This window comes from Phalangium opilio, unplaced genomic scaffold (genome assembly GCF_054372755.1).
Source record: "Phalangium opilio isolate 3A_F unplaced genomic scaffold, DU_Popi_V2 ptg000060l_1, whole genome shotgun sequence".
Lineage (NCBI taxonomy): Eukaryota > Metazoa > Arthropoda > Arachnida > Opiliones > Phalangiidae > Phalangium > Phalangium opilio.
The window spans coordinates 1,960,878-1,984,707 of NW_028324177.1; the positions used below are offsets into that span (position 1 = coordinate 1,960,878).

Consider the following 23,830-nt stretch of genomic DNA (forward strand, 5'->3'; position numbering starts at 1 on the left):
TTTCTAATAATTGTTATTATAAATTTTATCCTTCTAATAATTATTATTATAAATTTTATCCTTCTAATAATTATTATTATAAATTTTATCTTTTAAATAATAATAATTATAATGATATATTAGAAATACATGCGTTTCCTTATATAAAAAATATTTTAGTCAAAAGAATTTTCCCGCTCTACAAATTCAAATAAATGGAAGATCCCTTAACATTTACTATCTTAATGCGCCACCTTTCGAGAATCAAGCGCCGAGACTCCGAGAGGTGAGAAACGTCTCTCCAAAGCAGGGGTATTATAGAAGGGATAAGACACATTTACTAGAGTATAGAAAAATCATTACACATCATGTACCTTTGGAAAAAAATTAAATTCTGGTTTTAATAAAAAAATATTTACCGCATTGTATTCCTCTTTTACACTAGTTATTACTCCATTGTCTCGCTGACACCACCATCTTCCTGTCTTTTGTACATTCCACATGGACACACATCTGTACTTACTGGCTTCTAAGCACAACCATCAGCTGGTCTTTTGTCCATCCCACATGGACATCAGTGCACTTACTGGCTTCTAAACACCACAGTCATCCGGTCTTTCGTGCGTCCCACATGGACACCAGTCTGTACTTACTGGCTTCTATTTACCACCATCATCTGGTGTTTTGTCCATCCCACATGGACGCCAGTCTGTAAGTACTGGCTTCTATCTTCATCATCGTCGTCGTCGTTAAGTTTAAGATGTACGTGGCGAACTATTTTAAAGTTATTATATGAAATGTATTACTCAATTTTGCATAGTTTATTCGTGGGAATATGTGCAGATGTTTATAACTATCCGAAAATTGGTGTCAATGTGAAATAATTGGCATTTTAAAGATATACAAACTTTTATTGAAAAAGAGTAAGGAACCGAATTTAATGACTATGGGGCAATAATGGGTGAAGGAATTTTAATCATCTCGAGTGCTCTGTCGTGGACGCAAACTTGTCAATAATACAATCAATACAAATGTTTTGCGATATTTCTCTTTCAATTGCTAGGATAGCTAATGATGAAAGTCGCACCTGACCCATAGTATTTCTTAAGTAAGTTTTAATTCGCTTTAGTAAAGAAAATGAGCGTTCACATACAACGGATGTGACTGGGAGGGTTACATCAATTTGTAACATTTTCCACAGTCCTGGAAAAACGTTTTCTGGTAAAGTATTTAATAAACCTAATAAGGAACCTGGACGTTCATCTTCTTTTAGGTTTCGCAAGTAGCTTTTAGCAACTAGTATTTCAGCTTTAGGAACTTGAATATTGTACTGTGAGCAAAATCCACCCAGTCTTTCAAAAGACAAAAAACTGTCCATGTCTTTAGTCATCAGTAAAGGGGACATTGCTCTTATAGCTTCGAGAACTTCAGTGTTGTTTCTGGTAATAAATCGCACTTCCATTTCATTAATCATTCTATCCAATGTGGCGTAGTAAATTCCGGACTTTAAAGATGAGCTGGATTCGTCTATTCCTTGTCCGGTTTTTTCGGTAATTACGATACTTCTCATTGCTTTCGGTAAAGCTGTTTTTCGTTTTGGTCGACCTCGCTTTGATGCAGGCTCCTCGTTGGAACCCGTGGCTACTGGAGTTAATTCAGACTCTACTTGAATGTCAAGATCACCTGCCAATTTTTTGGCTTCAACAAGAATAGAATTATAGGCGCTCTCACTTCTGAACTGTTACAGAGTATCAATAACTACTTGCACCGCCATTGTAGCCTGGATTCGGATGTATGTAACTCTTAAGCTTTGTTAATGTAATAATAGTTTTTTTGGCCTATTCTATACTATTTAAACTAATACTCCCTAAAGAATCGGGGTCTTGTTCCGTGGGTCACGATCGGTGATAGTTGTTTGTTTGTTCTTTTATTAATAAAGTCATTTTATTACATAATGAGTTGTCGAGGTAAAAGTTCTTAACGTTTTGAGTAACCGACAAACTCAACAGAGACAAATCGAGGTTGGTTGACTGAAGCTGATCATTTAATAATTCGGTGATAGAAAGGATTTTATGAAAAACTAGCATAGTAACGACTGTTGAAAACTTCCTCAAAAATGTGTACAATCCTAGTGCCTTGCATCGATCAGAACCATCTTGGGGATTTTCCAAATATTGCAATAAAGCCGCGTAAGTTTTTTTCACCGCTTTTATCGATCTAATTTGACAAGCCCAGCGTGTGTCGCTAAGACCCTGAAGTTCCGTGTGTACCAAGTTTAAGTTTTTCTGGATTTCTTGAAAGTTTCGATGTGCTATGCCAGACAAGGAGAAATTCGAGTTCAAGCTCTTGAGAATATCGAAAACATCCTTCGCTTCTTGTATATCTCCACAGGTGTCGACTAGAACCAAATTCAGTCTATGAGCGAAACAATGAACATAAATGGCCATTGGATGATCTTCTTTAAATAGGGTTTGTACTCCTCTGCAATTACCACTCATCACATTAGCACCATTTCATATCCCTGACCAACACAATTGGCGGCATCAAGACCGAACTCTGAAATTTTATCACAAATGGATTTTTTTAATCCAGCTGCTGATAAGTCTCGAACATCTTGAAAGCAGAGAAATCGATCGTTTATATATTTATTTAAAAAAAGCAAATGCTCATTTGCTCAATTTTACTAACATCCCTAGTGTCATCGCACATTATTGAATAGAACTTCGCGTCTTTAACTTCGGCGATAATTTGATTGCGTATAATGTTCGCGGAAATTTCAATTATTTAGTTTTGAGAAGAAGGAGATGAATATGAAGCGTTTCTTGGCATGTAGTCTAAAAGAGCCTCGCCAAAAACTGTATCAAATTTCGATAGGGTCTTCAAAATCTCCACAAAATTCCCTTTATTTAAAGAGTCTTTTGATTCATCGTAACCACGTTGAGCAATACCTTGTCTGGCAGAAAGTAATAACACTTCGCATTGCCGCCAAAGGTAGGAACGATTTTTAATAACCTGTTACATATTTGCAGTTGCAGTTAGAGTCGCTACTGATCCTGACTTTTGAGTAGCTTGGAATCCAGTCCATTTTTCGAGCGCAGTTTTGTGTACCTGTGTAATTTCATGTTCCTTGAATTTTTCAGGCCCACGTTTCCAGTTTTTCATTCCAGTTGATACAAAGGTTTCTTCTTGTTTTCCGGTATTAGTCTTAAAGTGTCTGCATGCGTAACAAAACGCTGAATCTTGATTTTTGCTATATTACAACCATTTGAAAGTTTTATACCACGATGCAAGAAAAGATCTCTTTTGTTTTCCAAATTCTCTCGATGGGAATTTCAAAAGAACCGGTTGCCGAGGGTCATCATTTGGGGAATTATTTAAATCATTCACATTTAAATGCTTCAAAATCGGTTCTCTGCTAAGAGCACTCTGCCTTGACGTTGAAGCACCGATATCCGATTTGTCTTGATCGTCTGTAAGTGTAATATCCTCGGTAGAAGGATCATAAAAATCTTGCAGTATTTCACCTTGACATTTTGCAAGATTAGCAGCAATTGCGCTAGTAGAAGCATTTTGACCATCTAAGGAGTCTACGTTTTTTCCTGATCACGAACTTATCCATGCCGAGACAAACTAGATGGCTAATATACTTTGTATTCATTGGATTCTACAATGCTTGTTTGTGAGTGAATAGGGTTGTTTTAAGTTTCAGTTTCGGTTTGCTTGCTTAGTCACCACTACCCGGACTTCTTTCGAACGACGTGATACGTGTTGAATGCTCTGCTTTTTTATTTGTTTTTAGTTCATTCGCGGATAGTAGAGGGATTTTTCACTTCAAAATTATAATGTTTGAGATTGAAGTTCATCTCTTCATTGATGAAACTTAACGAATCTATCAATATAACATTTTATATATTGCTATCAAATATTTGGTGGGGCGACAAGCAGTTTTTTGGCAGGGTTTACAGATTATTTTGGGGGGCTATAGCCCCCCTCCCAAAAAAGGCATAGCGACGCCACTGGACGAACGTTTACTCCACGAACATTGGATTCACGGGGTACTCCCAGAAGTGGAACGTTTACCTTTATACCTTCATACGGTTAGTACAATTTCTTTCAAAATCCCTAAAATATGCAGTGTAAGTGAACAGACGAACGCTTATTTATTATTTGTACATCTTTGCTAAACGTTTTATAGCTGATTTTTTTACCGAAAACCATCAGCTTGAAAGGAAGGCTAGAAATAACTGAGACATTGTATTTATAATAAATGTGTATACCCTGAATATTTTATCAACTACTATACCGTTGCAAGGGTAAAAGTAATGGTTAGACAATACGATGTGTACTTCGATTTTAATTGCCTGTAAAATAACATGTAACCAAGCGTCTTCCGAGAAGCCGAAAACACACGACTACGTATCTATACAAGTTGGGAAAACCAAAATATTACCTCTCCGTGTCGAGAAAATTATGTAAACTTAAGTATCCAATGAAAACTTCGACCTTTTCGCCCTCATCCTTTCCCGCGCTTTGCGCTTCCGCATTTCGTCCTTACTCTCAACATTATCTTCCTCCATTTTACATACAAAAATCAAATACTCACAAAAAGAAGCGGCAAAAACCTGCTGGCTCTTTACAACCACTTAATTTCACTTAATCTCCAACTTCCAACAACAACAACAATAATATACCGGTAGTTTAATTGACAACCTACTTGCATCGAAATTCTCATGAAGAATGGCTCCCGCGGATAAAAAAGGGCAATTTTCAACTAGGTGGGCGTTATCTCATTAGATTTGAAAAATATCATTTGTCTTTTTTACCAATGCCTAACCGTTTGGATTTTTTTAAAGCAATCTTAGCACCAAAAATATTTTTTGATACAAAATAAATGTTTTATATTCTTATTAAGAATAAAACAAAAAAAGGTCTGTCCTCTCGTAATTTTTAAGCTTTTATCATGATTACTCTATACAACAGTAACAAGGAGTATAAACCCATTAGTGGAAGCAGTATTTTTTTCCGAAACAATCTCGCTTATGTTTATCCTCTCTAGACTTCGCTAAAAACGTATTACTCCTACGTAAAATATTAATAGACAGGCAAGGATTCATACCATTAAAGAAGGAGCGCAATATTATCCATATTTTCATTTCATATACAGAGAAAACAAATTATTATGTTTCTGAGAGGAGCTTCCCATTTTTGTTGTTGTTTTGAAAAATATATCGCAATGCACGGGCCTTGATAGATATAGGAGGCAATGAATGAAATATATCACAATGCACGCGCCTTGATAGATATCGGAGGCAATGAATGAAATATATCACAATGCACGGGCCTTGATAGATATAGGAGGCAATGAAGGAGATATATCGCATGCACGGGCCTTGGTAGATATAGGAGGCAATGATAATCTCTCTCTTTGCACGAGAGGTTTATCTTTAATATTTAAATAAATATAATTATTTTTAATTATTTTAATCTTCAATAATTAACATTAATAATAGTTAAATCGTTTAAAATAAAGTTATACCTATTATCATCTCAAACTTTGCTAATATTGACGTTTAAAGCGAAGGGTACCCCTCTTGCCCGCTTTCTTAAAATTTTGGGGTATATATTCGATTCGTTTCCATTATAATAGTAAGGAAAAAGCGCAATTGCGAAAACCTTTGGTGGCGATCTCACCTTAGGGAGGCTAGACGTTTCTCGTAACCCTAGCTGATCGCCGTGTATATCCTAAAACCAAACTATGATAATGGATAATGATACAGATTGGTGTCTATGTGGAATAGACGGAAGACCAGTGGATGGTGGTGTTAGAAGCCAGTGTAAGTGCAGACTGGTGTCAATGTGGGATTGACAAAGAACAGAAGATGGTTTTGATGGAAGCCAGTATGTACAGACTGGTGTCCAGGTCGAATGGACTAAGAGCGAAGATGGTGGTGATTAGAAGCCAGTAAGAACAGACTGGTGTCCGTGTGGGATGGACAAAGACTAGAAGATGGTGGTGTGAGAACTCAAGTAGAGGAGCCATTTCCGTGACTGTGAAAGCAGTTCGGAAATGGCGAACACGTTTGCTCCGATACGCAAACTGCGAACGCGGTCACGTGGGTGTCTGTCACAGACAGACAGACACGGCCGTTACAGAACCTCTCCTGGACTACGTCACACGGAGAGGTAAAAAATTTAATATCTGTACTTCGGTCATTCAATTTTGTTCTCTTATCATTTACTTTTTCTAGTCTTTGCCCACTAAGACATTTTTTTATTAATCCTTGTTGTTCCAACATTAAAAGTACTATTTTATAATTTTCATTATTTTTATGAAACATTTTAAAACCTTTTTATTAACCCAAGAAAATTCCCGATAAAAACCCAGAAAAAACCCAAAAAACCAATAAACCCAAGGAAATCCAATAAAATCCAAGAAAAATCCAATTAAGCCCAGAAATCCTCAATAGAACCCAGTAAAGCCCCAATAAAACCAAGAAACCCCTCATAAACCCAGAAAACCGCAATAAAACCCTGAAAAACATCAATAAAACCCTGTGGGCTAGGTTTTTTTGAACTTTGGTATGGGGAGACCTCACGCTTTTTGACCTCACACTATGGTATTTTACTACTATATATTCCCCTTTAAGGGATAACGACATACTTTCAGGTAACCGTTAATGTGTCCTTTATTTAGGACGAAGATATTCATGTTGGGATCCTTTATCAATTCGTCCAGAGTGTGGATTTTTGGGGATGATTGGTAAACGTGGTACGATGACACATTAGCTTTGGTTATTGACGTGATAAACATGATCGCGATGCCCAGAAAACCCACGTATTTCAGCGCCAAATCACCTTTGCGTTTTGAAAAACCAATTGAGTGAAATTTTCGCAATTTTAGTAAAATTCGAATTTTGGCTTGCCTATTTTCGTATTTCCAATTGTTGTTCCCAATTGTGGTAGTTTCAATCGTTTCCAGTTGACAAGTACAGCGCATAGAAAGAACAGGAACCAATCCTAGAAATGATGTTCAATTTTAAATTTGAAATTCAAAGCCCTGCACTGGCCAGGCTTTCCAAATTTGATATTTTTATCGGGCCGTGTCGGGTTGGGATTTTCAAATTTTGAAAAATATATGGGACCAGGAAGGGTTTTTGTTTATTTTTCGAATTCATGATTCAAATGAAAGATAATTTTAAGTAATATAAGCTTCTAAGAACAAATGTGACGTTGTGACGGACTATTATAAAAGTAAGTAATAATACACGACGCTAAAGCAAATATGAACGCAATTCATTTATGATAAGTAAAAACAAAAACAAAAAAACCATTTGCAGTACATGCCGAGATTGGTCAATGCATGAAACGGGCCAGGCCGAGCTTGGTCAATGCATGCATTGGACCGAGCAGAGCATGGTCATTACATGAAACGGGCAGGGCCAAGCTTCGTCAATGCATTGAAGGGGCCGGCCCGGGCCTGGTCAAATCATGCAAAGAGGACAGGCCGAACTTGGTCATTACATGAAACGGGCAGGGCCAAGCTTCATCAATGCATTTAATGGGCCGGCCCGGGGCTGGTCAAATCATGCAAAGAGGACAGGCCGAGCTTGGTCAATGCATGTAACGGGCAGGACCGAGCTTGGTCAATGCATGTAACTGGCCGGGTAAAGCTTGGTCAATGCATGTAACGGGCCGGGTAGAGCTTGGTCAATGCATGTAACGGGCCGGGTAGAGCTTGGTCAATGCATGTAACGGGCCGGGTCAAGCTTGGTCAATGCATGTAACGTAAAGGGCCTGGTCAATTCATGCATTAGGCCGGGACAAGCTTGGTCAATGCATGAAACGAGCCGCGCCGAGCTTGGTCAATGCATGTAGCAGGCCGGGCCGAGCCTGATCAATGCATGAAACGGCCCTGGCCTAGCTTGGTCACTTTCATATGACGGGTCGGGCCTGGTCAACGCATGCATTGGGCCGGGCCGAGCAGAGTTTGTTCGTTGCATGAAACGAGCCGGGCCAAGCTTGGTCAATGCACGTAATGGTCCGCGCCGAGCTTGGTCAATGCATGAAACGGGCCGGGCCGAGCTTGGTCACTTTCATATAACGGGTCGGGCCTGGTCAATGCATGCATGGGGCCGGGCCGAGCAGAGTTTGTTCGTTGCATGAAACGGGCAGGACCAAGCTTCGTCAATGCATTGAACGGGCCTGGTTAAATCATGCAAAGGGGACAGGCCGAGCTAGGTCAATGCACGTAACGGGCCGGGCCAAGCTTCGTCAATGCATTGAACGGGCCGGCCGGGCTTGGTTAAATCATGCAAAGAGAACAGGCCGAGCTAGGTCAATGCGTGAAACGGGACGATCCAAGCTTGGTCATGCACGTAACTGGCAGGGCCAAGCTTCGTCAATGCATTGAACGGGCGGGCCCGGGCCTGTTCAAATTATGCAAATCCCACGAAGTATCAATCAATTCGTATCGCATCGTCGGCATTCTAAAAATAGAGGATTTAATTATTCAAAAATTTTATTTCTTAAAGTAAATTCTTTAATTCGAAATGAAAAGGAAGCTGTCTGCCTGAGATGTGAAAATAATTTTAAATAGTGATGCCACGAATATTCGGTTACTATTCGGTATTCGGCCATTTTTTTCGTATTCGGTATTCGGCCGAATACCGAATCTCCAATCATGAAGGAAAGAAACGGAAAAATTACTCAAAAATTATTTATTTCAATAAAAATTTTTACTTTAATTTTTATAATCTACCAGTGGTAAGTTGTGATGAATAAAAAAAAGCATATAGTGACACGATCTACTCGCAAATGAACCAAAAACCTAAAGACGCTATAGACGGGTCCAAATGGAGATGATCCAGCCTAGGAATGAAGTTATAGTGTGTCAGGTTCTCTCTAACGAACGTCTCATCTAGAGTGTTCCTAAAACTTGATATCCCAAGGCTAGACCGAATGTATTTACTGTAGAGTAAATGGTAGTTGAACACCCAAAGGTTTTCTCTACTAACGTTTTTTCTCGGCGCCAACTAACATCAGCCGCGGAAAGCTGGGTCTCACTAAAAAAATTCCACCCCCCTTGCTTGAACTTACTCGGATAAATAAATTAACCCCGCCTGTTTAACTTCACTCTCCACCGCTGTGGAGCGCTGCTTCAAAAGTTCGTTCTCGGTCGTGGCCGACATTTTAGAAATTTTATCTATCCATTCACGCGAGCTCCGTTGGGAACTTTAAAAAGCTTAACGTCAGAACTTACACACACAGAGGCTACGGCAAAAAATCTTACATAGGAACTTGGTGTAAGATTATTCTACTTGTGACGGGTCCTATAATGTAAAAATCGTAACTTCTCCCTTTTCATTCCCTCCTTCCCGAGTTTATCACCAACGTTGAAAGCTTCCGCGCAGGCGCGCTGAAGCAGAGGCGGTAGAAAGCGGATCTAAACCATGGAAAAACTACGCGAGTTCTTCATTGTCTTAACAGTGTATCCCTCTCTTTGCTTGCGCGCCAATATTGCGCAGAGCAGTAATAGCGTTACAGCTAGTGCCGAGAGGAGAGGAGAGTATTCCCACGTGACCCTACATTTCGCGTAGCCGTCTGCCTATTCACCTCACCATTCCATACCCTTCTTCTTCCATGATGAGACCTGTCCCATTGCGGTCCGTGCGGCGTTCAAAAGTTATATTTTTATAAACGGAAGACTTAAAGCCCGTCGAGCACGCTCGGGTGTCAATTGAAATATACGGGCCCACGAGAGGGAAACGATGAAAAATTCCCCAGTGGAATACCAGCGGCGGTTTGCTGACGTCATGCTGTGACCAAGAGGAAAAGTTTTAACAAAAGTAAATTTATTATTAACACAAGCCTAAGCGCGCTATCTCAGGGAAGGCAGTTAAGGTGTATTTGGCCACCACGCATAGTGGCTTGGATAACTAGGCTCGTGGTATGGTGGTTAGAGCAGTTGCCTTTTGCGCGGCAGAACCATGGGTCGCAGTTCGATTCCACACGATGAAATATTTTTTTTTTTAAGTTTTAGTTTAATTAAGGATGTTTTGAGACGAAATTCGTCTTAAAATAACTAGGAAAAAGTTTTAAAGTTTTAACAAAAGTAAATTTATTATTAATACAGGCCTAAGCGCGCTATCTCAGGGAAGGCAGTCAAGGTGTATTTGGGCACCACGCATAGATGTCGCTTTTCAAAACCTCAAATCTCAAAAATCCCCGCGAATTTTTAAAACCAGCAAAACTTTGAGATTGAGGAATTTTTAAAAATATAAATAAAATATTGCCACATTTTAAAAATAGGAATAAAATATTGCCACATTTTTAAAATAGGAATAAAATGGAGTCATATTTTAAAAATAGGAATAAAATAGAGTCATATTTTAAAAATAGGAATAAAATAGAGTCATATTTTAAAAATAGGAATAAAATAGAGTCGTATTTTAAAAAAAGGAATAAAATAGAGTCATATTTTAAAAATAGGAATAAAATAGAGTCATATTTTAAAAATAGGAATAAAATAGAGTCATATTTTAAAAATAGGAATAAAATAGAGTCATATTTTAAAAATAGGAATAAAATTGTTCACATTTTAAAAATAGGAATATTATTGTTTTAATGTGGCACTATATTATTACTACTTTTAAAATGTTTTAAAATAATCTGAATCAGTTTTGTTTAACTTACGTAATAAAAATTAATGTTCTGTTTTAACATTCCTGTTTTTAAAATGAGATAAAGAAACTTAGGCATTCGGCGAATTAAAAGGTACCGAAAAAATTCTCGGGGGAGCGCGCTCAGGCGTGTATTAATAATGTTGGCGAGGCTTGACCGATGGGCGCGTGGTATATCGGTTAGAGATATTGAGTTTTGCTCGGCAGAACCATGGGTCGCAAGTTCGATTCACGTTTTATTTTAATTAAAGATGTTTCGGGACGAAATTCATCTTAAGATAATAAGGAAAAAGTTTGAAAATTATAACTTAAGTAAATTTATTGAATGATCACGCTGTTAAAGAATTCGCAACGAGGGGATACTCACTCACTTCTATTATTGTGTTGCACTATTAGAATAATAATAGAAGTAAATAAATTAACGTTAGAATTACGGGTAATCGTTTTAGCATAGTTACGGCTATTCACGTAAATTTTCTATACGCCTTTTAAGTTCGGTACGCTGTGGCTAATATTATGTCCATCCCTGGAAAATTTTTTGATAGTAATAATAGTAATTCGACAGTTGCCGTGCAAAAGTATTCTGTGCCCAGCCGGGCACATCTTGTTGTAACCGCGTTGAAATTATCTTTTCGTTTTTTTATGAATTAAAACTGTTTATTATTAAACCGAGTATTATTTATCTCTGAAAACTTTACAACTAGACGCTTTTGGCACGCAGCATTTTCCTCCATAGCCACCATTTGCCTTGTTTGCATTTCGAGCTTGTTCTGAAAAAACTGCTCTGTGCTCAGCGAGTTATCAGCCAAAACTGTATCATATGGCCCTCTTCTTTTCACTCTAGTTGTACCTATTTGAAATTCTTCATATAAATTTTCCCGAAAATAATTTTCTAGTGTTTCGCATGGTACTACTCTCATCTCTGGCAGATCTGCGCCTTGAATGACCACCTTCCGTAGGGTTGTGAGCTCGAGAACTATTTGAGCCTAAGTGGCTAGATTGCTCGTTACTTCGCGTTGAAATTGGCGATTTTGAAACTTCTGTAAATTAATCACGTTTCCTAACAACATGGCCAGTCCAGGGCTAAACTATACGTTTCATTCAAATACCTGGATCAACTATGGCGCGTGGAGTCAGCGACCGCGCTTGTCTATACGCGTTTGTTGCTTGTAACAGACTACTAGGCGGTGTAATATTTCGAGATTGGGTAACAGGCGAAGGGGAATCTCTTTGAAATCGTCCAAAATTAAATGATCCGGAATTTTAACGTACAAATGAAGTACTTAGGCGCGGTGAAACATTCGGAACCATTCTAGTAGAGATTGGTGGTTCAGAATTCGTTACACTAGGAGATAGGCTAAACCCTTCATCGGCATCGTAATGCAAAATTTGCGCTAAACTAGCGTTATAAAAAGAAGAGCCTTCCTTTTCGCGTGTCTATAGATTACGTTATCAAAACTCCTTACAAAGTGGGTCTAATTTTGGTGAGGTGAACTTACTCCACTAACTACACTGGACTCTTGCAGTTTTTCCTGAACTGATATGGAAACCGATGGCTAAAATGAGTTTTATTATTTTATTTAAATATTTCATTACACAAAAGATAAATTTGAAAGTTTACTAGAACTAGTCCACGTGCTCTCAACAAATAGGAAGAAAGCTAGGTAAGCTTATAGTTTTTGGGTAATCTGGTGTCAATCTCCTCGTATCAGTTCAATACCATTTGTTTATGGTGTATATCAGAGCTCGTGGATTTCCAGAAAGCAAAAAACAGGTTCAAGTTGGAGTTAGTTACGGTTTTATATAGGCTTGGTTGGGCTTAAAAGGGGTTCTGGCTATGTTTATGATAAGTGAAATTCCGCTTTGGTAAGGTATTTTCTCCAGAGATCCCCAAGCTCTGATATACACTGTAGAAGTGGTTTTGAATTAATATGAGGAGATATACTCCTAAAATGGCTGATTAAATACTTACTATAATCTGCTAAACGCTTCAATTTCCCTCACCTATTTACTTTGACCCAGAGAACCGTGTACTTACCCTTTGAACAGTAGAAGGAAATCCGCCTTCACCTAGCACAGTATTTCATGTAATTTTGTTCACCCACCTGCCAAAGCAAGTAACCGTTCTTCTATTGGGGATAGAGCACCGCCTAATACCTCTGGGTCACTTTATTTTTCTCCTTCATGGCCGCAGCGGCTTTAGAGAGGGTGTTTGTTTTCCAGTCAGCCAAATTCTATTTAATTGGAATGAAAGGGTTGAAATAAAGCCAACAGAAGTATTCACTACCAAAGTTCTACTCAAATTATTTTATTTCTTACAAGATCGGTATTTTCATTAGGATAGATACTAATACCAACAACCTGCAGTCAACTAATCGTGGACTTGGGTTAGGTTAGGTGTACTAGCTCTACTCTCAATGCGTAGTAGTACTATTGTAAGCAATATATATGTAATTAATATAGTTAATTACTTACTCTTTTCCATGAAGCGATGTTCTTTATAGGCGGCCCTTGAACATTTAAGTTTTTAACCATTTCTGCCAATAGACTGTCAGAGAGATCCTTAGTAAAAGTGGAACTTAACTTCCAACCAATAAGTTGTGGATTAGCCTCCAACACGCTTAACATTATTTCGCGTTGTTTTTTGTAACCCAACACGATCGTTTAGGTATATCACTCATTTCTGCACTCGCGTAATTAAAATCGTTGTAAACTAAAAACCACGTCTTCTCTACTTGTGTTTCTAAAATAATTATACCTAAAAATAGTCTGCTGTCTGAGGAAGCTTATCGACAAATTTATTTTTAACCCTATACGACGTTATCGTAAAGATCCTTATCGTATTTTGCACGAATGAGTTGGTGAATACGAAATTATCGACCTGTCGATAAGGTTACGCCCGATAAAATTATCGCTTATCGTTTACGGTAAAGTTTAGTAAAGTTAGAGATTGGCCCTGGCCCACCTCTTTCCTTCCCTAATAATCTTCCAGTTGGTGCCCCATCTCTCCCTGGTGCTGTTTGTCTACGTACGTACCCTCCCTCCGTACCGTGGTCCCCGTACATATGTCCTCCGCCGTTCACCACTCATCGTCCCCCGGCATTTCTTGCCATGTGATACCACTGCAACATCAACCTTAAACTCTCGTGCCTACATATTTACAATGTTATGCCTCGTCACATTTACCCACTGGCTCCCCGAGAGCCACTGACCATGCTTCCCTCTTATCATCTTGTGATTCTCGCGCATTACTGACCAATGTTCGTAGCCTTAACGATCGTTATAAACTGTATGAGCTTACAACTCTAGCCGCCACATATCATCTCTCCCTGATTGCCGTTACCATAGATACGTGTTAATTTAAGTTTTCGAAGAGATCTAGCTTATAACTATGTCTAATCACGATGGTCAAAACATGTATCTATCAGGGCTCGAACCTGGGACCTTCCGCGTGTTAGGCGGACCTGATAACCACTACACCATAGATACTTGTTAATTTAAGTTTTCGAAGAGATCTAGCTTATTACTATGTCTAATCACGATGGTCAAAACATGTATCTATCAGGGCACGAACCTGAGACCTTCCGCGTGTTAGGCGGACGTGATAACTACTACACCATAGATACTTGGTTATTGTGAGTTTTCGAAGAGATCTACCTTATTATTATGTCTAATCACGATGGTAAAACATGTATCTACCAGGGCTCGAACCTGGGACCTTCCGCGTGTAAAGCGGACGTGATAACCACTACACCATAGATACGTGTTAATTTAAGTTTTCGAAGAGATCTAGCTTATTACTATGTCTAATCACGATGGTCAAAACATGTATCCATCAGGGCTCGAACCTGACACCTTCCGCGTGTAAAGCGGACGTGATGGCCACTACACCATAGATACTTGCTTATTGTGAGTTTTCGAAGAGATCTAGCTTATTACTATGTCTAATCACGATGGTCAAAACATGTATCTATCAGGGCTCGAACCTGGGACCTTCCGCGTGTTAGGCGGACGTGATAACCACTACACCATAGATACTTGTTAATTTAAGTTTTCGAAGAGATCTAGCTTATTACTATGTCTAATCACGATGGTCAAAACATGTATCTATCAGGGCACGAACCTGAGACCTTCCGCGTGTTAGGCGGACGTGATAACTACTACACCATAGATACTTGGTTATTGTGAGTTTTCGAAGAGATCTACCTTATTATTATGTCTAATCACGATGGTCAAAACATGTATCTACCATGGCTCGAACCTGGGACCTTCCGCGTGTAAAGCGGACGTGATAACCACTACACCATAGATACGTGTTAATTTAAGTTTTCGAAGAGATCTAGCTTATTACTATGTCTAATCACGATGGTCAAAACATGTATCCATCAGGGCTCGAACCTGACACTTTCCGCGTGTAAAGCGGACGTGATAACCACTACACCATAGATACGTGGTTATTGTGAGTTTTCGAAGAGATCTAGCTTATTACTATGTCTAATCACGATGGTCAAAACATGTATCTATCAGGGCTCGAACCTGACACCTTCCGCGTGTAAAGCGGACGTGATAACCACTACACCATAGATACGTGTTAATTTAAGTTTTCGAAGAGATCTAGCTTATTACTATGTCTAATCACGATGGTCAAAACATGTATCCATCAGGGCTCGAACCTGACACCTTCCGCGTGTAAAGCGGACGTGATAACCACTACACCATAGATACTTGTTAATTTAAGTTTTCGAAGAGATCTAGCTTATTACTATGTCTAATCACGATGGTCAAAACATGTATCTATCAGGGCACGAACCTGAGACCTTCCGCGTGTTAGGCGGACGTGATAACTACTACACCATAGATACTTGGTTATTGTGAGTTTTCGAAGAGATCTACCTTATTATTATGTCTAATCACGATGGTCAAAACATGTATCTACCAGGGCTCGAACCTGGGACCTTCCGTGTGTAAAGCGGACGTGATAACCACTACACCATAGATACGTGTTAATTTAAGTTTTCGAAGAGATCTAGCTTATTACTATGTCTAATCACGATGGTCAAAACATGTATCCATCAGGGCTCGAACCTGACACCTTCCGCGTGTAAAGCGGACGTGATAGCCACTACACCATAGATACTTGGTTATTGTGAGTTTTCGAAGAGATCTAGCTTATTACTATGTCTAATCACGATGGTCAAAACATGTATCTATCAGGGCTCGAACCTGGGACCTTCCGCGTGTTAGGCGGACGTGATAACCACTACACCATAGATACTTGTTAATTTAAGTTTTCGAAGAGATCTAGCTTATTACTATGTCTAATCACGATGGTCAAAACATGTATCTATCAGGGCACGAACCTGAGACCTTCCGCGTGTTAGACGGACGTGATAACTACTACACCATAGATACTTGGTTATTGTGAGTTTTCGAAGAGATCTACCTTATTATTATGTCTAATCACGATGGTCAAAACATGTATCTATCAGGGCTCGAACCTGACACCTTCCGCGTGTAAAGCGGACGTGATAACCACTACACCATAGATACGTGTTAATTTAAGTTTTCGAAGAGATCTAGCTTATTACTATGTCTAATCACGATGGTCAAAACATGTATCCATCAGGGCTCGAACCTGACACCTTCCGCGTGTAAAGCGGACGTGATAACCACTACACCATAGATACGTGTAAATTTAAGTTTTCGAAGAGATCTAGCTTATAACTATGTCTAATCACGATGGTCAAAACATGTATCTATCAGGGCACGAACCTGGGACCTTCCGCGTGTTAGGCGGACGTGATAACCACTACACCATAGATACTTGGCTAATGTGAGTTTTCGAAGATATCTAGCTTATTACTATGTCTAATCACGATGGTCAAAACATGTATCTCTCAGGGCACGAACCTGAGACCTTCCGCGTGTTAGGCGGACGTGATAACTACTACACCATAGATACTTGGTTATTGTGAGTTTTCGAAGAGATCTACCTTATTATTATTATGTCTAATCACGATGGTCAAAACATGCATCTACCAGGGCTCGAACCTGGGACCTTCCGCGTGTAAAGCGGACGTGATAACCACTACACCATAGATACTTGGTTATTGTGAGTTTTCGAAGAGATCTACCTTATTATTATGTCTAATCACGATGGTCAAAACATGCATCTACCAGGGCTCGAAGCTGGGACCTTCCGCGTGTAAAGCGGACGTGATAACCACTACACCATAGATACGTGTTAATTTAAGTTTTCGAAGAGATCTAGCTTATTACTATGTCTAATCACAATGGTCAAAACATGTATCTATCAGGGCTCAAACCTGAGACCTTCCGCGTGATAGGCGGACGTGATAACCACTACACCATAGATACGTGTTAATTTAAGTTTTCGAAGAGATCTAGCTTATAACTATGTCTAATCACGATGGTCAAAACATGTATCTATCAGGGCACGAACCTGGGACCTTCCGCGTGTTAGTCGGACGTGATATCCACTACACCATAGATACTTGGTTATTGTGAGTTTTCGAAGAGATCTACCTTATTATTATGTCTAATCACGATGGTCAAACCATGTATCTACCAGGGCTCGAACCTGGGACCTTCCGCGTGTAAAGCGGACGTGATAACCACTACACCATAGATACGTGTTAATTTAAGTTTTCGAAGAGATCTAGCTTATTACTATGTCTAATCACGATGGTCAAAACATGTATCCATCAGGGCTCGAACCTGACACCTTCCGCGTGTAAAGCGGACGTGATAGCCACTACACCATAGATACGTGTAAATTTAAGTTTTCGAAGAGATCTAGCTTATAACTATGTCTAATCACGATGGTCAAAACATGTATCTATCAGGGCACGAACCTGGGACCTTCCGCGTGTTAGGCGGACGTGATAACCACTACACCATAGATACTTGGCTAATGTGAGTTTTCGAAGATATCTAGCTTATTATTATTATGTCTAATCACGATGGTCAAAACATGCATCTACCAGGGCTCGAACCTGGGACCTTCCGCGTGTAAAGCGGACGTGATAACCACTACACCATAGATACTTGGTTATTGTGAGTTTTCGAAGAGATCTACCTTATTATTATGTCTAATCACGATGGTCAAAACATGCATCTACCAGGGCTCGAAGCTGGGACCTTCCGCGTGTAAAGCGGACGTGATAACCACTACACCATAGATACGTGTTAATTTAAGTTTTCGAAGAGATCTAGCTTATTACTATGTCTAATCACAATGGTCAAAACATGTATCCATCAGGGCTCGAACCTGACACCTTCCGCGTGTAAAGCGGACGTGATAGCCACTACACCATAGATACTTGGTTATTGTGAGTTTTCGAAGAGATCTAGCTTATTACTATGTCTAATCACGATGGTCAAAACATGTATCCATCAGGGCTCGAACCTGACACCTTCCGCGTGTAAAGCGGACGTGATAGCCACTACACCATAGATACTTGGTTATTGTGAGTTTTCGAAGAGATCTACCTTATTACTATGTCTAAACACGATGGTCAAAACATGTATCCATCAGGGCTCGAACCTGACACCTTCCGCGTGTAAAGCGGACGTGATAACCACTACACCATAGATACTTGGTTATTGTGAGTTTTCGAAGAGATCTACCTTATTATTATGTCTAATCACGATGGTCAAACCATGTATCTACCAGGGCTCGAACCTGGGACCTTCCGCGTGTAAAGCGGACGTGATAACCACTACACCATAGATACGTGTTAATTTAAGTTTTCGAAGAGATCTAGCTTATTACTATGTCTAATCACGATGGTCAAAACATGTATCCATCAGGGCTCGAACCTGGGACCTTCCGCGTGTAAAGCGGACGTGATAACCACTACACCATAGATACGTGTTAATTTAAGTTTTCGAAGAGATCTAGCTTATTACTATGTCTAATCACGATGGTCAAAACATGTATCCATCAGGGCTCGAACCTGACACCTTCCGCGTGTAAAGCGGATGTGATAACCACTACACCATAGATACGTGTAAATTTAAGTTTTCGAAGAGATCTAGCTTATAACTATGTCTAATCACGATGGTCAAAACATGTATCTATCAGGGCACGAACCTGGGACCTTCCGCGTGTTAGTCGGACGTGATAACCACTACACCATAGATACTTGGTTATTGTGAGTTTTCGAAGAGATCTACCTTATTATTATGTCTAATCACGATGGTCAAAACATGTATCTACCAGGGCTCGAACCTGGGACCTTCCGCGTGTAAAGCGGACGTGATAACCACTACACCATAGATACGTGTTAATTTAAGTTTTCGAAGAGATCTAGCTTATTACTATGTCTAATCACGATGGTCAAAACATGTATCCATCAGGGCTCGAACCTGACACCTTCCGCGTGTAAAGCGGACGTGATAGCCACTACACCATAGATACTTGGTTATTGTGAGTTTTCGAAGAGATCTAGCTTATTACTATGTCTAATCACGATGGTCAAAACATGTATCTACCATGGCTCGAACCTGGGACCTTCCGCGTGTAAAGCGGACGTGATAACCACTACACCATAGATACGTGTTAATTTAAGTTTTCGAAGAGATCTAGCTTATTACTATGTCTAATCACGATGGTCAAAACATGTATCCATCAGGGCTCGAACCTGACACCTTCCGCGTGTAAAGCGGACGTGATAGCCACTACACCATAGATACTTGGTTATTGTGAGTTTTCGAAGAGATCTAGCTTATTACTATGTCTAATCACGATGGTCAAAACATGTATCTATCAGGGCACGAACCTGGGACCTTCCGCGTGTTAGTCGGACGTGATATCCACTACACCATAGATACTTGGTTATTGTGAGTTTTCGAAGAGATCTACCTTATTATTATGTCTAATCACGATGGTCAAACCATGTATCTACCAGGGCTCGAACCTGGGACCTTCCGCGTGTAAAGCGGACGTGATAACCACTACACCATAGATACGTGTTAATTTAAGTTTTCGAAGAGATCTAGCTTATTACTATGTCTAATCACGATGGTCAAAACATGTATCCATCAGGGCTCGAACCTGGGACCTTCCGCGTGTAAAGCGGACGTGATAACCACTACACCATAGATACGTGTTAATTTAAGTTTTCGAAGAGATCTAGCTTATTACTATGTCTAATCACGATGGTCAAAACATGTATCCATCAGGGCTCGAACCTGACACCTTCCGCGTGTAAAGCGGACGTGATAACCACTACACCATAGATACGTGTAAATTTAAGTTTTCGAAGAGATCTAGCTTATAACTATGTCTAATCACGATGGTCAAAACATGTATCTATCAGGGCACGAACCTGGGACCTTCCGCGTGTTAGTCGGACGTGATAACCACTACACCATAGATACTTGGTTATTGTGAGTTTTCGAAGAGATCTACCTTATTATTATGTCTAATCACGATGGTCAAAACATGTATCTACCAGGGCTCGAACCTGGGACCTTCCGCGTGTAAAGCGGACGTGATAACCACTTCACCATAGATACGTGTTAATTTAAGTTTTCGAAGAGATCTAGCTTATTACTATGTCTAATCACGATGGTCAAAACATGTATCCATCAGGGCTCGAACCTGACACCTTCCGCGTGTAAAGCGGACGTGATAGCCACTACACCATAGATACTTGGTTATTGTGAGTTTTCGAAGAGATCTAGCTTATTACTATGTCTAATCACGATGGTCAAAACATGTATCTATCAGGGCACGAACCTGGGACCTTCCGCGTGTTAGTCGGACGTGATAACCACTACACCATAGATACTTGGTTATTGTGAGTTTTCGAAGAGATCTACCTTATTATTATGTCTAATCACGATGGTCAAAACATGTATCTACCAGGGCTCGAACCTGGGACCTTCCGCGTGTAAAGCGGACGTGATAACCACTTCACCATAGATACGTGTTAATTTAAGTTTTCGAAGAGATCTAGCTTATTACTATGTCTAATCACGATGGTCAAAACATGTATCCATCAGGGCTCGAACCTGACACCTTCCGCGTGTAAAGCGGACGTGATAGCCACTACACCATAGATACTTGGTTATTGTGAGTTTTCGAAGAGATCTAGCTTATTACTATGTCTAATCACGATGGTCAAAACATGTATCTATCAGGGCTCGAACCTGGGACCTTCCGCGTGTTAGGCGGACGTGATAACCACTACACCATAGATACTTGTTAATTTAAGTTTTCGAAGAGATCTAGCTTATTACTATGTCTAATCACGATGGTCAAAACATGTATCTATCAGGGCACGAACCTGAGACCTTCCGCGTGTTAGGCGGACGTGATACCTACTACACCATAGATACTTGGTTATTGTGAGTTTTCGAAGAGATCTACCTTATTATTATGTCTAATCACGATGGTCAAAACATGTATCTACCATGGCTCGAACCTGGGACCTTCCGCGTGTAAAGCGGACGTGATAACCACTACACCATAGATACGTGTTAATTTAAGTTTTCGAAGAGATCTAGCTTATTACTATGTCTAATCACGATGGTCAAAACATGTATCCATCAGGGCTCGAACCTGACACCTTCCGCGTGTAAAGCGGACGTGATAACCACTACACCATAGATACTTGGTTATTGTGAGTTTTCGAAGATATCTAGCTTATTACTATGTCTAATCACGATGGTCAAAACATGTATCTATCAGGGCTCGAACCTGACACCTTCCGCGTGTAAAGCGGACGTGATAACCACTACACCATAGACACAGGTTATTGTGAGTTTTCGAAGAGATCTAGCTTATTACTATGTCTAATCACGATGGTCAAAACATGTATCTATCAGGGCTCGAACCTGACACCTTCCGCGTGTTAGGCGGACGTGATAACCACTACACCATAGATACTTGGCTAATGTGAGTTTTCGAAGATATCTAGCTTATTACTATGTCTAATCACGATGGTCAAAACATGTATCTATCAGGGCTCGAACCTGGGACCTTCCGCGTGTTAGGCGGACGTGATAACCACTACACCATAGATACTTGTTAATTTAAGTTTTCGAAGAGATCTAGCTTATTACTATGTCTAATCACGATGGTCAAAACATGTATCTATCAGGGCACGAACCTGAGACCTTCCGCGTGTTAGGCGGACGTGATAACTACAACACCATAGATACTTGGTTATTGTGAGTTTTCGAAGAGATCTACCTTATTATTATGTCTAATCACGATGGTCAAAACATGTATCTACCATGGCTCGAACCTGGGACCTTCCGCGTGTAAAGCGGACGTGATAACCACTACACCATAGATACGTGTTAATTTAAGTTTTCGAAGAGATCTAGCTTATTACTATGTCTAATCACGATGGTCAAAACATGTATCTATCAGGGCACGAACCTGAGACCTTCCGCGTGTTAGGCGGACGTGATAACTACTACACCATAGATACTTGGTTATTGTGAGTTTTCGAAGAGATCTACCTTATTATTATGTTTAATCACGATGGTCAAAACATGTATCTACCATGGCTCGAACCTGGGACCTTCCGCGTGTAAAGCGGACGTGATAACCACTACACCATAGATACGTGTTAATTTAAGTTTTCGAAGAGATCTAGCTTATTACTATGTCTAATCACGATGGTCAAAACATGTATCCATCAGGGCTCGAACCTGACACCTTCCGCGTGTAAAGCGGACGTGATAACCACTACACCATAGATACTTGGTTATTGTGAGTTTTCGAAGAGATCTAGCTTATTACTATGTCTAATCACGATGGTCAAAACATGTATCTATCAGGGCTCGAACCTGACACCTTCCGCGTGTAAAGCGGACGTGATAACCACTACACCATAGATACAGGTTATTGTGAGTTTTCGAAGAGATCTAGCTTATTACTATGTCTAATCACGATGGTCAAAACATGTATCCATCAGGGCTCGAACCTGACACCTTCCGCGTGTAAAGCGGACGTGATAACCACTACACCATAGATACTTGGTTATTGTGAGTTTTCGAAGAGATCTAGCTTATTACTATGTCTAATCACGATGGTCAAAACATGTATCTATCAGGGCACGAACCTGAGACCTTCCGCGTGTTAGGCGGACGTGATAACTACAACACCATAGATACTTGGTTATTGTGAGTTTTCGAAGAGATCTACCTTATTATTATGTCTAATCACGATGGTCAAAACATGTATCTACCATGGCTCGAACCTGGGACCTTCCGCGTGTAAATCGGACGTGATAACCACTACACCATAGATACGTGTTAATTTAAGTTTTCGAAGAGATCTAGCTTATTACTATGTCTAATCACGATGGTCAAAACATGTATCTATCAGGGCACGAACCTGAGACCTTCCGCGTGTTAGGCGGACGTGATAACTACTACACCATAGATACTTGGTTATTGTGAGTTTTCGAAGAGATGTACCTTATTATTATGTCTAATCACGATGGTCAAAACATGTATCTACCATGGCTCGAACCTGGGACCTTCCGCGTGTAAAGCGGACGTGATAACCACTACACCATAGATACGTGTTAATTTAAGTTTTCGAAGAGATCTAGCTTATTACTATGTCTAATCACGATGGTCAAAACATGTATCCATCAGGGCTCGAACCTGACACCTTCCGCGTGTAAAGCGGACGTGATAACCACTACACCATAGATACTTGGTTATTGTGAGTTTTCGAAGAGATCTAGCTTATTACTATGTCTAATCACGATGGTCAAAACATGTATCCATCAGGGCTCGAACCTGACACCTTCCGCGTGTAAAGCGGACGTGATAACCACTACACCATAGATACTTGGTTATTGTGAGTTTTCGAAGAGATCTAGCTTATTACTATGTCTAATCACGATGGTCAAAACATGTATCTATCAGGGCTCGAACCTGACACCTTCCGCGTGTAAAGCGGACGTGATAACCACTACACCATAGATACAGGTTATTGTGAGTTTTCGAAGAGATCTAGCTTATTACTATGTCTAATCACGATGGTCAAAACATGTATCTATCAGGGCTCGAACCTGACACCTTCCGCGTGTTAGGCGGACGTGATAACCACTACACCATAGATACTTGGCTAATGTGAGTTTTCGAAGATATCTAGCTTATTACTATGTCTAATCACG

At 40.0% G+C, this 23,830-nt stretch overlaps 1 protein-coding gene and 29 non-coding genes across 30 annotated transcripts; all 30 read right to left on the minus strand.

Annotated features, from left to right (window-relative positions):
• Positions 1–955: 955 nt before the first annotated feature.
• LOC149666213 (zinc finger MYM-type protein 1-like) lies at positions 956–2,477 on the minus strand. The gene is made up of 2 exons (XM_089841585.1): positions 1,931–2,477; positions 956–1,662 (listed from the first exon to the last, which is right to left on the minus strand). The coding sequence occupies exons 1-2, from the start codon at positions 2,475–2,477 to the stop codon at positions 956–958; spliced, it is 1,254 nt and encodes a 417-aa protein (XP_089697711.1).
• Positions 2,478–14,348: 11,871 nt separating this feature from the next.
• TRNAV-UAC (transfer RNA valine (anticodon UAC)) lies at positions 14,349–14,421 on the minus strand. The gene has a single exon. It is a non-coding gene; the product is annotated as a tRNA-Val (tRNA).
• A 202-nt stretch (positions 14,422–14,623) lies between these two features.
• Positions 14,624–14,696, minus strand: TRNAV-AAC (transfer RNA valine (anticodon AAC)). Its single transcript has one exon. It is a non-coding gene; the product is annotated as a tRNA-Val (tRNA).
• A 202-nt stretch (positions 14,697–14,898) lies between these two features.
• TRNAV-UAC (transfer RNA valine (anticodon UAC)) lies at positions 14,899–14,971 on the minus strand. The gene has a single exon. It is a non-coding gene; the product is annotated as a tRNA-Val (tRNA).
• Positions 14,972–15,173: 202 nt separating this feature from the next.
• TRNAV-UAC (transfer RNA valine (anticodon UAC)) lies at positions 15,174–15,246 on the minus strand. The gene has a single exon. It is a non-coding gene; the product is annotated as a tRNA-Val (tRNA).
• A 339-nt stretch (positions 15,247–15,585) lies between these two features.
• TRNAV-UAC (transfer RNA valine (anticodon UAC)) lies at positions 15,586–15,658 on the minus strand. The gene has a single exon. It is a non-coding gene; the product is annotated as a tRNA-Val (tRNA).
• Positions 15,659–15,860: 202 nt separating this feature from the next.
• Positions 15,861–15,933, minus strand: TRNAV-AAC (transfer RNA valine (anticodon AAC)). Its single transcript has one exon. It is a non-coding gene; the product is annotated as a tRNA-Val (tRNA).
• A 202-nt stretch (positions 15,934–16,135) lies between these two features.
• Positions 16,136–16,208, minus strand: TRNAV-UAC (transfer RNA valine (anticodon UAC)). Its single transcript has one exon. It is a non-coding gene; the product is annotated as a tRNA-Val (tRNA).
• Positions 16,209–16,688: 480 nt separating this feature from the next.
• Positions 16,689–16,761, minus strand: TRNAV-UAC (transfer RNA valine (anticodon UAC)). Its single transcript has one exon. It is a non-coding gene; the product is annotated as a tRNA-Val (tRNA).
• Positions 16,762–16,963: 202 nt separating this feature from the next.
• TRNAD-AUC (transfer RNA aspartic acid (anticodon AUC)) lies at positions 16,964–17,036 on the minus strand. Its single transcript has one exon. It is a non-coding gene; the product is annotated as a tRNA-Asp (tRNA).
• A 202-nt stretch (positions 17,037–17,238) lies between these two features.
• Positions 17,239–17,311, minus strand: TRNAV-UAC (transfer RNA valine (anticodon UAC)). The gene has a single exon. It is a non-coding gene; the product is annotated as a tRNA-Val (tRNA).
• Positions 17,312–17,653: 342 nt separating this feature from the next.
• Positions 17,654–17,726, minus strand: TRNAV-UAC (transfer RNA valine (anticodon UAC)). The gene has a single exon. It is a non-coding gene; the product is annotated as a tRNA-Val (tRNA).
• Positions 17,727–18,342: 616 nt separating this feature from the next.
• Positions 18,343–18,415, minus strand: TRNAV-UAC (transfer RNA valine (anticodon UAC)). Its single transcript has one exon. It is a non-coding gene; the product is annotated as a tRNA-Val (tRNA).
• A 64-nt stretch (positions 18,416–18,479) lies between these two features.
• On the minus strand, positions 18,480–18,552 carry TRNAV-UAC (transfer RNA valine (anticodon UAC)). Its single transcript has one exon. It is a non-coding gene; the product is annotated as a tRNA-Val (tRNA).
• Positions 18,553–18,891: 339 nt separating this feature from the next.
• On the minus strand, positions 18,892–18,964 carry TRNAV-UAC (transfer RNA valine (anticodon UAC)). Its single transcript has one exon. It is a non-coding gene; the product is annotated as a tRNA-Val (tRNA).
• A 202-nt stretch (positions 18,965–19,166) lies between these two features.
• On the minus strand, positions 19,167–19,239 carry TRNAV-UAC (transfer RNA valine (anticodon UAC)). The gene has a single exon. It is a non-coding gene; the product is annotated as a tRNA-Val (tRNA).
• A 340-nt stretch (positions 19,240–19,579) lies between these two features.
• TRNAV-UAC (transfer RNA valine (anticodon UAC)) lies at positions 19,580–19,652 on the minus strand. Its single transcript has one exon. It is a non-coding gene; the product is annotated as a tRNA-Val (tRNA).
• Positions 19,653–19,716: 64 nt separating this feature from the next.
• On the minus strand, positions 19,717–19,789 carry TRNAV-UAC (transfer RNA valine (anticodon UAC)). Its single transcript has one exon. It is a non-coding gene; the product is annotated as a tRNA-Val (tRNA).
• Positions 19,790–20,128: 339 nt separating this feature from the next.
• TRNAV-UAC (transfer RNA valine (anticodon UAC)) lies at positions 20,129–20,201 on the minus strand. The gene has a single exon. It is a non-coding gene; the product is annotated as a tRNA-Val (tRNA).
• A 340-nt stretch (positions 20,202–20,541) lies between these two features.
• On the minus strand, positions 20,542–20,614 carry TRNAV-UAC (transfer RNA valine (anticodon UAC)). The gene has a single exon. It is a non-coding gene; the product is annotated as a tRNA-Val (tRNA).
• A 202-nt stretch (positions 20,615–20,816) lies between these two features.
• On the minus strand, positions 20,817–20,889 carry TRNAV-AAC (transfer RNA valine (anticodon AAC)). Its single transcript has one exon. It is a non-coding gene; the product is annotated as a tRNA-Val (tRNA).
• A 202-nt stretch (positions 20,890–21,091) lies between these two features.
• TRNAV-UAC (transfer RNA valine (anticodon UAC)) lies at positions 21,092–21,164 on the minus strand. Its single transcript has one exon. It is a non-coding gene; the product is annotated as a tRNA-Val (tRNA).
• A 339-nt stretch (positions 21,165–21,503) lies between these two features.
• TRNAV-AAC (transfer RNA valine (anticodon AAC)) lies at positions 21,504–21,576 on the minus strand. The gene has a single exon. It is a non-coding gene; the product is annotated as a tRNA-Val (tRNA).
• Positions 21,577–21,641: 65 nt separating this feature from the next.
• On the minus strand, positions 21,642–21,714 carry TRNAV-AAC (transfer RNA valine (anticodon AAC)). The gene has a single exon. It is a non-coding gene; the product is annotated as a tRNA-Val (tRNA).
• Positions 21,715–21,916: 202 nt separating this feature from the next.
• TRNAV-UAC (transfer RNA valine (anticodon UAC)) lies at positions 21,917–21,989 on the minus strand. The gene has a single exon. It is a non-coding gene; the product is annotated as a tRNA-Val (tRNA).
• Positions 21,990–22,191: 202 nt separating this feature from the next.
• Positions 22,192–22,264, minus strand: TRNAV-UAC (transfer RNA valine (anticodon UAC)). Its single transcript has one exon. It is a non-coding gene; the product is annotated as a tRNA-Val (tRNA).
• Positions 22,265–22,466: 202 nt separating this feature from the next.
• Positions 22,467–22,539, minus strand: TRNAV-UAC (transfer RNA valine (anticodon UAC)). The gene has a single exon. It is a non-coding gene; the product is annotated as a tRNA-Val (tRNA).
• Positions 22,540–23,154: 615 nt separating this feature from the next.
• On the minus strand, positions 23,155–23,227 carry TRNAV-UAC (transfer RNA valine (anticodon UAC)). Its single transcript has one exon. It is a non-coding gene; the product is annotated as a tRNA-Val (tRNA).
• A 340-nt stretch (positions 23,228–23,567) lies between these two features.
• On the minus strand, positions 23,568–23,640 carry TRNAV-UAC (transfer RNA valine (anticodon UAC)). The gene has a single exon. It is a non-coding gene; the product is annotated as a tRNA-Val (tRNA).
• Positions 23,641–23,704: 64 nt separating this feature from the next.
• On the minus strand, positions 23,705–23,777 carry TRNAV-AAC (transfer RNA valine (anticodon AAC)). The gene has a single exon. It is a non-coding gene; the product is annotated as a tRNA-Val (tRNA).
• Between the last annotated feature and the right edge of the window lie 53 nt (positions 23,778–23,830).